This window comes from Theropithecus gelada, chromosome 7a (genome assembly GCF_003255815.1).
Source record: "Theropithecus gelada isolate Dixy chromosome 7a, Tgel_1.0, whole genome shotgun sequence".
Classification (NCBI taxonomy): Eukaryota; Metazoa; Chordata; class Mammalia; order Primates; family Cercopithecidae; genus Theropithecus; species Theropithecus gelada.
In genome coordinates this window covers 12,226,897-12,240,432 of record NC_037674.1, presented here as the reverse complement: position 1 = coordinate 12,240,432, position 13,536 = coordinate 12,226,897, and the positions used below count along the sequence as shown (strand labels likewise).

At 38.3% G+C, this 13,536-nt stretch overlaps 1 protein-coding gene across 6 annotated transcripts in view; it reads left to right on the top strand.

Annotated features, from left to right (window-relative positions):
• MEIS2 (Meis homeobox 2) overlaps positions 1 to 12,914 on the top strand; it is a 218,376-nt gene extending 205,462 nt beyond the window's left edge. For 3 of the 6 annotated variants that reach the window (XM_025390194.1, XM_025390193.1, XM_025390195.1), the window contains exons 10-13: positions 7,215 to 7,273; positions 8,687 to 8,776; positions 9,115 to 9,210; positions 11,476 to 12,914. In XM_025390194.1, the coding sequence (XP_025245979.1) occupies positions 7,215 to 7,273; positions 8,687 to 8,776; positions 9,115 to 9,173 (208 nt within the window). In that variant the 3' untranslated portion in view covers positions 9,174 to 9,210; positions 11,476 to 12,914. Of the gene's footprint in view, positions 1 to 7,214; positions 7,274 to 8,665; positions 8,777 to 9,114; positions 9,211 to 11,475 lie in introns of all 6 variants that reach the window. The other 3 variants (XM_025390192.1, XM_025390191.1, XM_025390190.1) reach the window with 3 other exon arrangements.
• The last annotated feature ends 622 nt before the right edge of the window (positions 12,915 to 13,536 follow it).

Genomic DNA, 13,536 nt, shown 5'->3' with positions numbered 1-13,536 from the left:
AGTTTTGAAAATGATTGTGCCTGCTTTTTATGTTGATAGAGTTAAATAAAGTTGTAGATGTACCTTCTGTGTCTGCAAAAAGTTGTTTTCAGAAGCACTATAAGGTGTGTAGGTATCCAGATCTGGAATTTTAATGTCAGTAGTAAAACTTTCAAAGTAATTCAGTTTCTAGTTGACTTCCATCTGCAATAAATCATGTACAGGATGAGGTAATATACTACAACTTATGTCTATTGACTTAGGATTTTATCTTTAAAAGGATAGATCCTAGATATGAATAGCTAAGGAAGTTTGAGTGTTTTCTCCTCCCTTGCTTTCAAATAGCTTTGAAAGATCACTTTTATAATGCATGATAAATAGCTACAGATGAATAATCTGATGGTATTCTGTAAGAGTAACAGTGCTTCAAAATCATAACCTGCTGGGATGTTTTGTTACATGCCATCAAGTGTGATTATATTCATGGAATAGTGTTTACTGTTGCTCAATATTATAAAGGAAATAAAAGATAATTCCCTATCTGGGGGGAAATCTCTCAAATATTTTAATTAAAAGGTCCCTACGTTTAGCCATATAACCCTTAGTCAAGTAAAATGACAAATTTTCTTTATCTCCTTTAAAAATTATTTTATATATAAAATAATTATATTTATTAAAAACTCCAATAGTACAGAATTATTTGGAAAAAAAAAAAAAAGATAGAAATCTACAATTCTCCTATCCATGCCTGAGAGAGAGCCTCTGTTAACAGTCTTCACAAAAACATTTTACTGGCCCAACTTTTCCTTTAAGAGGTACAGATAGAGTACAATAAATCCAATTATTATAAAGTGTTTATTGCCCAAGGCAAGTGAGTAAAAGACTATTTAGATCTAAGATACCTAAAGAGAAGAGTATGTGAATTTTTTGCAGCTGAGATTCACAATTAAAACTTGATCTTTGCAAGTTTCTATTCTTAGGCAGAGTATTAGAATTTGATATGTGATCTAGAGCAAGGCTTCTCATACTTAAATGTACATAGATCCCTTGGAGATCTTTTAAAATGCAGATTCAGATTCAGTAGCACAGGAATGGGGACGGTAATACATTTCTGCATCTCTAACAAGCTCAAGGTGATGCTGCTACTGGTCCATGGCACATATGTAAAGTAGCAAGGATCTAGGGAACCAAACAGAGAGTGTGATTCCAAAGAGCTCCCTCCCCTATCCACCTCCCACCCCTGCAGGCAGATGCCTGCCCCAGTGTCTGAAATCTCCACCATAGCATTGTACATTTGGATTAAACTGCGATTTTTAGAAAGATCCTGCGACATAAACATACGCTACTTGTAGGAGTACAACACATTATTACCCTGTTGCCGATCCAGCACAGATTTCTTTAACAGCCACCCACCTATTCCTAATTACTATCTATGAGAGAACAGAGCTATTTAGGAGCATTGGATAGGTGCATTTTGACTGTAAGCTAACATTTAATGAGCTTACTATGTGCCAGGCATTGTGCTAAGGATCTTGCATACAAAATCTCCCTCAATCCTCAAAACCACTCAGGCCCAGTTATTTCCTCAGTTTACAGATAGGAAACAGAGTGAAGCTTGGGAAGGTTAAGAAGAATTCTTAATTCTAAGTCCAAATTCACACAGCAAATAAAGGGCAGAGAACATGAGCCCGTGCTCTTCACCATATTGCTCTATGCATAAGTCTGGAATATACAACAATAATTGAAAAGGGCATGCTGAAAGTAGAGTATTTTAGTAAAGAACCTACATGAGCCCCTGTAACTTTAGGGAAGAATTAGATGAAAGTAAGAATATTGAAAAAAGACAGTAGAAGGCCATCAAGGATAAGCATCACCTACTTGATAATTTTGCCTAGAGCCTTTTATGTCAGCATGAACACTCCATTATTCAAGCCATATTCATAAAGGTACGAAATGTTTGTGATTCCAGATTACCATCATGTTTTATATTATAAATTTATTAGTATTTAGTTCATGTGTTTTTAAAGGTGTAGGCAAATCTAGTATTCTATCAAATTATAAATCAAGCTATTGCTTAGGGAAAGTAATTATGATCCATGAATCTGTCCCTAAGTAACATATGAATCTCATTCATTTACCTTCCTTTGCTCATGGCTGTCTGTGAGAAAGGAGCCATTGTCTGGTCACCAGTGGAAAACTTACGTTTGTGACATGACTCCATCATTTGCGTGCCCAAGTTCACCTTCAAAGGCATTAAACTTGCCTTATTCACTGATTTAACCATTTTAATGTATCTTACTGAGAAAATCCTACTCTCAGCCATAACCATAGCACAGAGAAATACTTGCTTTTTTTTTGTAAAGTAAGAAAAAATGGAGAAATTTGATAAGTGACTTGCCAAGGCTGAAGTTTCATCATTTGAAACACCAGCCAAGAGCCAGCGCTGTGAATAAGCACTGTGGCTGATGGGTCCCAGGGCTGGGGACAGTAGGGAAGCAGGGCCTTTTCATGTTTTCACAGGTCCCCTGTCACTGAGCTACCTACACCACCTTTCCCCAATTGATTTGCCCCCTCTTCAACAGTTCAGTCCCCTTCCTTGCCCAAAGCAATCCATGCAGAAGCTTCAATTCCGGCTCTTCTTGATTCCTCCTCCGAGTGTTCAGGGATGGCAGCTTTCCAGGTAACTCCATGGAGGCCCCCACTCTCTGACAAAAGGAATGCTTCCAAAAGGAGTTGGTTACCAGGTGTGGCATGAAGTTAGTGAACCAGAAAGAAGGGATTTATCAGCCAGTTACAAAGGTGGGGGGTGGAGAAAGAAAGGAATAACGAAAAGAAACCAGCAACAAACAGGAATAACACCTAAATCTACTTCTATCAGTCTGAACTATACTTTGGAGTAAAAAGTCTTTAAACGAAAAATCATGATGGTCAGAGTTCAGTTGTAGAAAACGATGCAAAGCTACAAAGTTTAGACTTTCTAGGGGCAGGAGAGGTCTCTGGGAAACAGCTCTTCAGCAAGGCAGTAAGATGAGATTACAGTGATAGTTGCTACCTTGGGTTTATTTGTTTTAATGTATTCTTTTTTTCATCTCTGAGTTGACTCAGAAAGGCCTCGTGATTCTTGGATCATCATTGAATTTATTTCTATAATTAAGTTATTTTTAAACTAACAGTCTTAGTATATAATTTTTAAGGATCACACATACTCATGCGTTTTCTACTGGAGATCGAGACCATCCTGGCTAGCACGGTGAAACCCCGTCTCTATTAAAAATTACAAACAAAAACAAAAACAAAAAACTAGCCGGGCATGGTGGCGGGCGCCTGTAGTCCCAGCTACTCGGGAGGCTGAGGCAGGAGAATGGCGTGAACCCGGGAGGCGGAGCTTGCAGTGAGCTGAGATCCGGCCACTGCGCTCCCGCCTGGGCGAGAGAGCGAAACTCCGTCTCAAAAAAAAAAAAAAAAAAAAATTTAGAGAAAAAGTAGTCTTAGTAGATACTCTCCCAAGCTTTTGTATGAGCCTGGATACTAACTGTGTGTTCAATACAAATCAATGGAACTAGGGCTCTTTCGGGTATTTATTCCCTAAGGACTCACTAATGAAATTATCTGTAGCCCTTTAAAAAAAGTCACAATGAGGCTAATGAAATTTTTTTTTTCTAAGTGAAATCTAGATAAAGCTAGACACTAAGCCTACTGGCACATTTTATGGACAAGTTGTAAAAAACTCAAGAGTGTTTTTTAAGAACTGTTTAATATTGAAGAAGACTTCGTAACTTAGGGTTAAATTGTTTAAACCAATAGAGTAGTAGATTGTATGTCTGCAACTTCAAAATCATTCTGGTATGACATTAAAACTTAGAGAATTTTTTTAATATCAGTTACAGATGAAAAACCTAACAGTCTTTGGATTGGAAATAACTTGTGGGGGTTTTCATTAAAGTTGGGTGCAGCTTGCTGCATTTTGGTTAGTTGGATGTCTTCAGCAATTTTTCAAATGTTTTGGGTTTGGCAAAGTCCAAAATGTTTTTTGCCAAGACCCTCTTTTCCCCTTATTTTTTAAACCCGTGTGAAATTCAAGGATAACTTAATCCATATGTGTCTGATTCATTTACACTTAACTCATCAAAATGTTATTTTATAAGACCCATTTAATATCCATGGAAACTTCTGAGTCTTTTTAAGACAAGTCTTTTGTCTTTGAACCAGCAAGTTACATTTTTCCATATGAATGGAGCCTGAACCTTGAAAGACTGAAGATGAGTTGATTTTCAACTTAGATTCTTCAAATTTTAAGTAAAATCAAAGCTTGATATTCCATTTACTACTTGAGCACTGAAAAAGGTCATTTTAAAAAAATATAGATGAGAAGATGTGGAAAAAAATTTACTTCATGTAATTTTGAGAAAAGACCATATATGGAAATTTCATCTTAGAAATATTAAACAAATAAAATTATTCCTAGTTTGATTTGCTTTAGTCTATAATTTAAATGGCTCCATGTTATGTAGGTCAGTGTATTTTCTAAGAGTGGCCTCTGGGTCATCAGTACTGGTGGGAGGCGGTAATTTCATTTTTTAATGTCAGGGTTTTCTTACAGTCATCTCATTAATTGTTAATTTTCATAGTAACATCTATGATGTCAATAAAATATCCCAAGATCAGGGGAACTGACAATTGGCAGGAGTTGTATGTTAAGAGATTTCTGAAAATTTGGGGCCCATATGTTTTTAAAATTCTGTGTGATTTGAAAGAATGTGGTAGAATTATGAATCTGGCAAGAAATAGCACTATGAATCCAAAACATTGTTTGAGAACAAAAATCCAGAGAGGCTAAATGGTGCCCAAGTGAAAAAAGCAAAATCTCTGTGACCCTTTGTAAAAGGACCTAGTGAAAACCTTCAGAGGCTTCTCTATTCATATTTGCTTAGGAGAAGTGGGCAAAGAAAGGCCATTGCCATAACTGCTAGTGAACATCCAGTCCATGCCATGGTAACTAGTTGAAAATGTTATACTGGAGTGGCATTTCCAAGTTCAGTGCTTCTATAAAGACCTGCTAGCACACAGAATGCTTTTTTAATGTTCTGCATTGTTGTGTATCCCCCATTGAACAACCTTTTGAGCGGACCCCGTTTTTACTAATGTAAACATTCTGAGGAGTATCCAAAGAAATGACCTTTGAGTGAACCTCTAACCTTCCCCGTAATTATTTGTTTGAAGACAGTGTGGAGTTCTCCTGCTGAGAACTAAGAACCATGATGCCTTGCAGCTCTGTGAGTAAGGGAGTGTTTGGGGGAACTGGAGAGAAAGACATAAATAAGGGAACAACCTCCAGATGTAAAGAATAAAAGAGTGAAATTAAAAAGGGAAAAAATAGCAATTCGTTTTACCTAAAGAGTCGGCCTATACCGAAAAAAAAAAAAAGGAAAAAAACCACAAAACACAAAAACCAGGATTAGTAGCACATAAAAGGAGGTAAAACCCCTGCCAAGTGTGTCCTCCATTAGAGACTTCAAGGAGAAGAGACTTCTCTGACTCTCCTGAGCATCTCTGCTGGTTTCAAGGTGAGCTGATCAAAACAGTTCCTGGGGTAGAAATATCAGCTCAGTCCTCCTTGGTTGCTGTAAAAGTGGTGGGGAAAGGGGAGATAATTAAGTTCTTTTTCTGATTGGAGGGATACTTCTGGAAGTCTTTGTGATCTGGTCAGATATTCCTCAGCAACATTTCAGGTGACAGGTGGGAATAAAGATGAAGTTTCAACTCTCCTTTTGTTCTCACCTCTACATAGCTGGTCACTTTCTTTTTTGACAACTGAGCTACACTTTCTTAAGTAATAAAGAAGTCCATTGTTTTGCAAACAAACACCATATGCAAAAGGCTCCTTTGGTTTTCTCCCAGCTATTATTCCTCAGCTTAATTGTATTCCCACCAGAGTGCTCACAGGAGGCCTGCCTGAGTGTGGCCTGACTGTCCTCCTCCAAAGGGACTTCAGCTTCCTCAGAACGCAGAGCTACCAGCACACACTGAATTTTTCTGGCTAATTTCAAAGAATGAGTTTTCAGTTCCTGCCTGTGGCCCCAGGTGGACTCATTAATCATGAAGTCCCCCTGTGCTTAAGATCTGAAACTGGAAATATTGACAGATGTTATCAATGGGTATATTTTGAAGGAAAAGCTAGCTGGATGCTCCCTGCTCCTCTGAAATGCGTGGTCAGTGAATCCTGTGCATGAGCTCAAATGTGTGGGGAGTACACGTCGTTAAGTGCACAGGGACAAGGGTAACTCTCAAATGGTAGAAAATTGTTTTGTTTTTATTAAATTTGGAGAAATAAAGGAGATTTCTTATCATCTTACTCTGTTTGTACATGAATATTTGATGGGCATTATTAAACATTAAAGTAACATGAAGTAGGCACTTATTTTTGGATTTCCAACAAAATTAGATCCAGGCTTCTTAGATGAAATAACTGCTTCTCCTTTGCATTCCTGCGATTCAGTCACCACCTGATTTGCAAACGTTTCTTGGGCTCTAATATCAACCATGTGTACCTGAGGCTCTGTCTTTCTAGTGGGTTGAAAGGTGGCTGGGTTTATGGTTGGCAGTTACCTTATCCTCTGCCCTGGGTGTCCCCGCTTAGGCTGGAAAGGCTGCCCCCAGCTGGCACTGACCTCTGAATGACCCCTAACTTTACAGGCTTAAACTGCAGGAGTTGCCGAAGGACAGAAGTCTTTCTGACCAGCACTTATTACTGCTGTGTTGGTGATAAAACTTCAGACAGCCTAATTGATGGCTTTGCTGACCTAACAATACCTTGTGAAAGCCGAGTGCTAGAGCCTGGTCTCCATTTATGACCAGCTGCAAGGGGAAGCTGGGTCTCCCTATCACGGGGCGTCTAGGGAAAGGGGAAAGTCTTCCAGCCTGTGAACTTTAACCAGATTCCTACTTGTTCAAGAAGCAGAAGCACAGTTTGAAATGAATAGAAGCTTTCTCGTGGAGAACTTTTTTCCCTCCCTGAGCTCTTTTAGCAAGTTTATCTCGGTGACGACTACACAGTGACGGTGGAGATTACCCAGTCAACTATTTTTGAACACTGAAAGGGAAAAATCACCTTTAAGTTGAAAAGGTAATTTTCAGAAGAGATTTGACTGTATTTTGCGCCCCTCAGCGTTCATGCGACGGTGTTCGCAGAGTACAGGCACGGAGTTTGATGACTGGCCTTCTCTGTTCTGTTTCAGGTTTATTAATGCCAGAAGAAGAATAGTACAGCCCATGATTGACCAGTCAAATCGAGCAGGCAAGTTCCAAGCAGTGTCTTTATCTATATTTATGTCCCACAGGCACAAATCCTCATCAAGTTAGACTCCAGTAGTTTCCTCATCTGGTAAATAAGTGCTTCCACCAGGCATTCTGGAATTTTTTTTTTTTTTTTAAATGTCCCCAGAATCCCACTCAAGGAAGCAACTTCAGTAACTGGTGCTAATTGGAGATTTCCCACCCTGACTCTGCTGAAACTGCTTTTTCTTTTCTTTCTGAATTGGTAATTGGGCACCAGGATTAATGCCACAAGCAGCGTGTTTGTGAGCTCTGGCATTACCCCTTGCTTGTCTGCATCCAGTCATTAGCACACTCTCATTTTTTTGTTACCTACAGCTCCTTGGTGTATGCTTGGCTGTCCCCTCGGTAGCATCCACTGTTAAACTTGTTGTATCCGTTCATTTGCTTTGGCTATTCATAATAGTCTATGAAAGCCTGACGTGCTGCATTGCCACCATTATTTTTTGTTAAAGAATTATTACCTTTGTTGAAAATGCTTCACATCCATGCTGCTAAAATACATGTGAGCTTTTCTCACAATTCTCTCAATTTCTCTGAAACAGTTTTCATGTGGTACTGTCAGAACCCTCCTGGTGTACTCCAAGTCATTTTATTTTGAAACAGACCTTTCCTCAGGTTACTGAGGGGTTGTGGTCTCCTGCAATAAGGCTTATAGGGAAAAACAGTTTTCCTTGGGGTGAGGGCTGCTGCCATTAACAACGGTGTTAAACTTGATGGAGATTTTAACCGCAGCCTCGCTTTAAAGGATTTGTGAAAATTAGTCATCCTTTGGCAAAATTTCCCCAGTGACGCCAAAATATGCTCTCACTATTGGAGGCCAGGGGGCCTGTTGGAGAAGAACATAAAACAAAGGAAATATTATATTTACTATGTTTATTTTTCCTTGGGTGTGAATAAAAAGGCAAGTATTTAATTGAGTCTATTTAACCTTGTGAAACTGTATTCCAGTTTAAAATGTTTCTGTAAAATACGAAAATTTTTTATTAAGCCACCAGAGATGGTAGCCTCAGAGAATCCCAACCAAATGGTACATTGCAATATTTATGTATGGGGTACCCCTAACTTCTCCAGCCTTCATCCCCCTAATCGAGAGATAATTAAAAAAGCAAGGGCTGCAGAGGACGAACCCCCTGGGAAACTGGCCAGTGAAGTCTTTCTTCCAGAACATTTTTTAAAGCCACTCGCACACCTTCACTCAGTCATCAAGACACTCATACAAACCACACCCCCATTTGTAGAGTGCCAACCACATTGTTGCTGTAACGTTTCAGTGCTGCAGCGGGAACAATTGCTGATTGTTTGGTATATCTTTTCTTCTTTCTCCTCTGTGTCCTCGAATGACCACAATCAGGTTTTCTTCTTGATCCTTCAGTGAGCCAAGGAGCAGCATATAGTCCAGAGGGTCAGCCCATGGGGAGCTTTGTGTTGGATGGTCAGCAACACATGGGAATCCGGCCTGCAGGTAGGTTGGCTCATCCCACCTCTGGGCTTCCCTGGGAAGTGCCACCTGCTCCACCAGCCTCTCCATCCACTCTACTCTCCCACTCTCATGGTGGGTTTAACATTTGCCTGCTGCCTGCTCTGCCTGCTTTCTTTACATTGGGTGGGGGAAAAAAATCCTCTTTGAAAAAGTAAAGATTTTACCACAGTATCATTATACTCTGCCCCACACACATCCTTTTTCTTTTTTCTTTTTAAACCAAGGCAATAAGTGAAAAGGAATATGAGTTTCCTTCTATTTTTTCACCATCAATTATTGCTGATTTTCCGGCCTCTTCTTGGATTTTATCTCCTTTCTAGGACCTATGAGTGGAATGGGCATGAATATGGGCATGGATGGGCAATGGCACTACATGTAACCTTCATCATGTAAAGCAATCGCAAAGCAAGGGGGAAGTAAGTACAGTCGGGTGCGATCTGTCTTCACTATCACTTCAGAGACTTGATTTTATTTTTTATAATTTGCCCCCATTTGATTTTTCCTTGCCCATAACTGCATGCCTTTCCAAACTAAGGGCCTGTTTTTAAAGATATATCACCCAGCTCTGAAGTCACAGGTGACACTGACGTGTACTTTTGAAAAGGCCAACTGACAAGCCTGCGTGTGTTTTAAGCAGGTGGGACTGCCTTTTAGCCTATTTACTGTGGCCCCAATGTGCACAAACACAGACATCAGGAAGATATTGGACATTTAAGAATAAAAATAATGTCTTGGGGGCACCAGTTGACTGAGAGAAATTAAGCAGGCTTCAATGAAGCGGTAAAAAAAAAAAAAAAAAAAAAAAGGAAAAGTAGAACTGTCCTTTGAGTGACATAAATCTGTCAGAATACGATTGATGCCCAAATTATCTTATATGCAAAGATGAAATGCTGCAGCTCATTATGCCTAGTCTAGATATATGACAGCAGTGACACCATTGATTCTTCACTAGGGAGTCGGTGTGTTTTGATTATTTTTTACATGTGCCTACTGACTTTCGACACGAGACAGAAAGACAGGAAAGTCAGTCAATAAATTTAAAGGGAAAGACATTTAGGAGCAACTGAATATGAAGGAATGGATTTTTCACTGAGGCTGAATGGCTGCAGTTGGATTAAGAAACCCATTAGACTTTAAAGCTTCAAGTGTTTTTGACATCTGAAAAAAATTCAGAGTCTGCCAACAAGATATATCCTTTGCTGAAGACACCAGAGCATAGAAAAATTCATATAACATTGAAACTTCCTTGTTTAATGAGGCTGAATATAACAACACGTACCTTGATTAAATCATTCTCTATATGTAAATAGAGGCCAACATTTTATAGGAGATCTCAGGGGGTCACCATGGCACACCATTGATGAAGCCAATTTCCTTCCTTCCTTCCTTTACTAATGCAGTCAAAAAATGTAGAAAGCAATGTTCCCTAAAACAGCTATAGAGAAAACATTTGCTCAGCTTGGATAATTCTTAATATAGGCCATATAATTTCTAGCCTATTTAATTACATAACATATTTTATGCTTCATGACCAATTACATTAATAGCTTAATACAGAAGAATATTATCCTCTCTTGATTTGATTATGCAGCCACACAATATGGTATATTTGGTACTTAATTATCATCATCCATTGAGCAGGCTGCTGTGGTAGAATAAACAGAGAGCTGGGACTATGCAGGCTGTGTTATTGTGTTTAGATGGTTTTGCCACTTCTGTTAATAATGGACTGCGGATCTACTTAACAAAATGACTGCAGCATATAAGCCTTTAGATTACCAGCTTACAGTGTCAAAAACATCTGTTCAGCTTTTCAACTGTATGCACTGGAGGTTAAATAGAGGTGAATAAAGCTGTCCTTTTAGACCTGGGGATGTGCAACTGTAAATATAACCTTAACTCAATAAACAGGTAGCTTGCAAGAGAAATCAGAATCCTTACAATTGCTGACTTCCCACCATTTAACTCATCACTTTGAATGTTGCAAAACTCAATTAAGAATTTCTAGATTTTGTTACATTTTATTCCTAATATCAAGGCATTATTCGGGGGAATTTTCAGAAATAAACTACCGGGCATGTCATATGACCTTACATTGACTTCTTACCTTTGACCTTTACAATCTCTTGGGTGTACTGCTACAGGAATGCCTCTAATTCAAAAAGGGGGCTTCATTTTAAATACACATAAAAGCTCATTGCTTCAAAATGAATATGCTGTAATGTTTTGTATAACAAATTTTTCATGAAGAAATATAGATATGATAAGATGTCAATTTTATTTTATTTTACTATCTTCAATTTTTGTCCATGTCTACAAATGCAACACAGAAAAATAAATGATCTATCAACAGTTAACTGATAAAACTCGACTCAAAATTTATATTCTTATTGCACTTATCAAAGAAATGTACTGAATACCATTTTGAAAAACAGTTCCACTTTATGACATTTAGTTGCATTAAATATTTAGTTCTGTTGTGTTGCATTATACTGCTGTGCGATGAAATTAAATGCAAACTACAATTTGAATGTCTGCAAACATTGGCAAGAATCTGCAGCTAAATTTAGATATAAGATTTGCAGTGTCTGTTGTTTTTTTTTTTCTTTTCATCTTTGATGGGTAAAGTATAAAAATGTTTAGGAATTTGACCTGCTTTCTTTTTCCCTCTCTACTTTCAGGTTTGCAGAGCATGCCAGGGGACTACGTTTCTCAGGGTGGTCCTATGGGAATGAGTATGGCACAGCCAAGTTACACTCCTCCCCAGATGACCCCACACCCTACTCAATTAAGACATGGACCCCCAATGCATTCATATTTGCCAAGCCATCCCCACCACCCAGCCATGATGATGCACGGAGGACCCCCTACCCACCCTGGAATGACTATGTCAGCACAGAGTCCCACAATGTTAAATTCTGTAGATCCCAATGTTGGCGGACAGGTTATGGACATTCATGCCCAATAGTATAAGGGAACTCAAGGGAAAAGGAAACACACGCAAAAACTATTTTAAGACTTTCTGAACTTTGACCAGATGTTGACACTTAATATGAAATTCCAGACAGCTGTGATTATTTTTTACTTTTGTCATTTTTCATCAAGCAACAGAGGACCAATGCAACAAGAACACAAATGTGAAATCATGGGCTGACTGAGACAATTCTGTCCATGTAAAGATCCTCTGGAAAAAGACTCCGAGAGTTATAACTACTGTAGTATAAACATAGGAACTAAGTTAAACTTGTACATTTCTGTTGATCACGCCGTTATGTTGCCTCAAATAGTTTTAGAAGAGAAAAAAAAAATATATCCTTGTTTTCCACACTATGTGTGTTGTTCCCAAAAGAATGACTGTTTTGGTTCATCAGTGAATTCACTATCCAGGAGAGACTGTGGTATCTATTTTAAACCTGTTGGGCCAATGAGAAAAGAACCACACTGGAGATCATGATGAACGTTTGGCTGAACCTCATCACTCGAACTCCAGCTTCAAGAATGTGTTTTCATGCCCGGCCTTTGTTCCTCCATAAATGTGTCCTTTAGTTTCAAACAGATCTTTATAGTTCGTGCTTCATAAGCCAATTCTTCTTATTATTTTTGGGGGACTCTTCTTCCAAGAGCTTGCCAGTGAAGATTTAAAGACAGAGCAGGAGCTTCTTCCGGGAGTTCTGAGCCTTGGTTGTGGACACAACAATCTTAAGTTGGGCAGCTTTCCTCAACACAAAAAAAGTGATTAATGGTCATTGAACCATAACTAGGACTTTATCAGAAACTCAAAGCTTGGGGGATAAAAAGGAGCAAGAGAATACTGTAACAAACTTCGTACAGAGTTCGGTCTATTAATTGTTTCATGTTAGATATTCTATGTGTTTACCTCAATTGAAAAAAAAGAATGTTTTTGCTAGTATCAGATCTGCTGTGGAATTGGTATTGTATGTCCATGAATTCTTCTTTTCTCAGCACGTGTTCCTCACTAGAAGAAAATGCTGTTACCTTTAAGCTTTGTCAAATTTACATGAAAATACTTGTATGAGGACTGTGACGTTATGTTAAAAAAAAAAAAAGGTGTTAAGTCACAAAATGCGGTAATAAATATTTCATTTTTGATTTTTTGTTAGGCTTTTGCGTTTTTAATGGTTTTAGGACAAGGCTGCACCATGCCGACTCTATACAGTGTTAAAAGTAGGTGATGGTTTTTCCCCCCAGCAGTTGAGTATATTTTAAACTTACCAATAATTTGTAAGGTAATCATCTGTAGCCTTTGAATGTCTATTTGGCCTATAAGTTCCACCAGCAGAAAACTTCTAAAGGTACGAAACTCTGTGTACATAATGTGCCAGGTTGAAAGATCCCCCTGAACGTGCTCAACCTCCTTTTTAGATGCATGACGTTAAAAAATATATACTTTCAGATAAAGCTTTTCATGGTCATCCTCTGCCAGAATAAAGGACTTTTCAGGTTAATTTTACAACGTAAGAAATAATGTCTGTGCTCAAAGGTAATTTATCTGCTTGTGTTTTTCCTCTGCCTGTCTTACTACAATACTGTTGGATATGTAAATGAAAATTTACATATGGGTGTTCATAGATAAGTAAACAACTTCTATGGAGTTTGAAATTTTGACTTTAAAAGATTACTTAATCATTAATATTTTATAAATTATATTGTGGTATATTTTTATTTCAGATACCTCCATGTGCAGGGATGCTAGGGTGATGATCACTAAACTTAAATTTTTC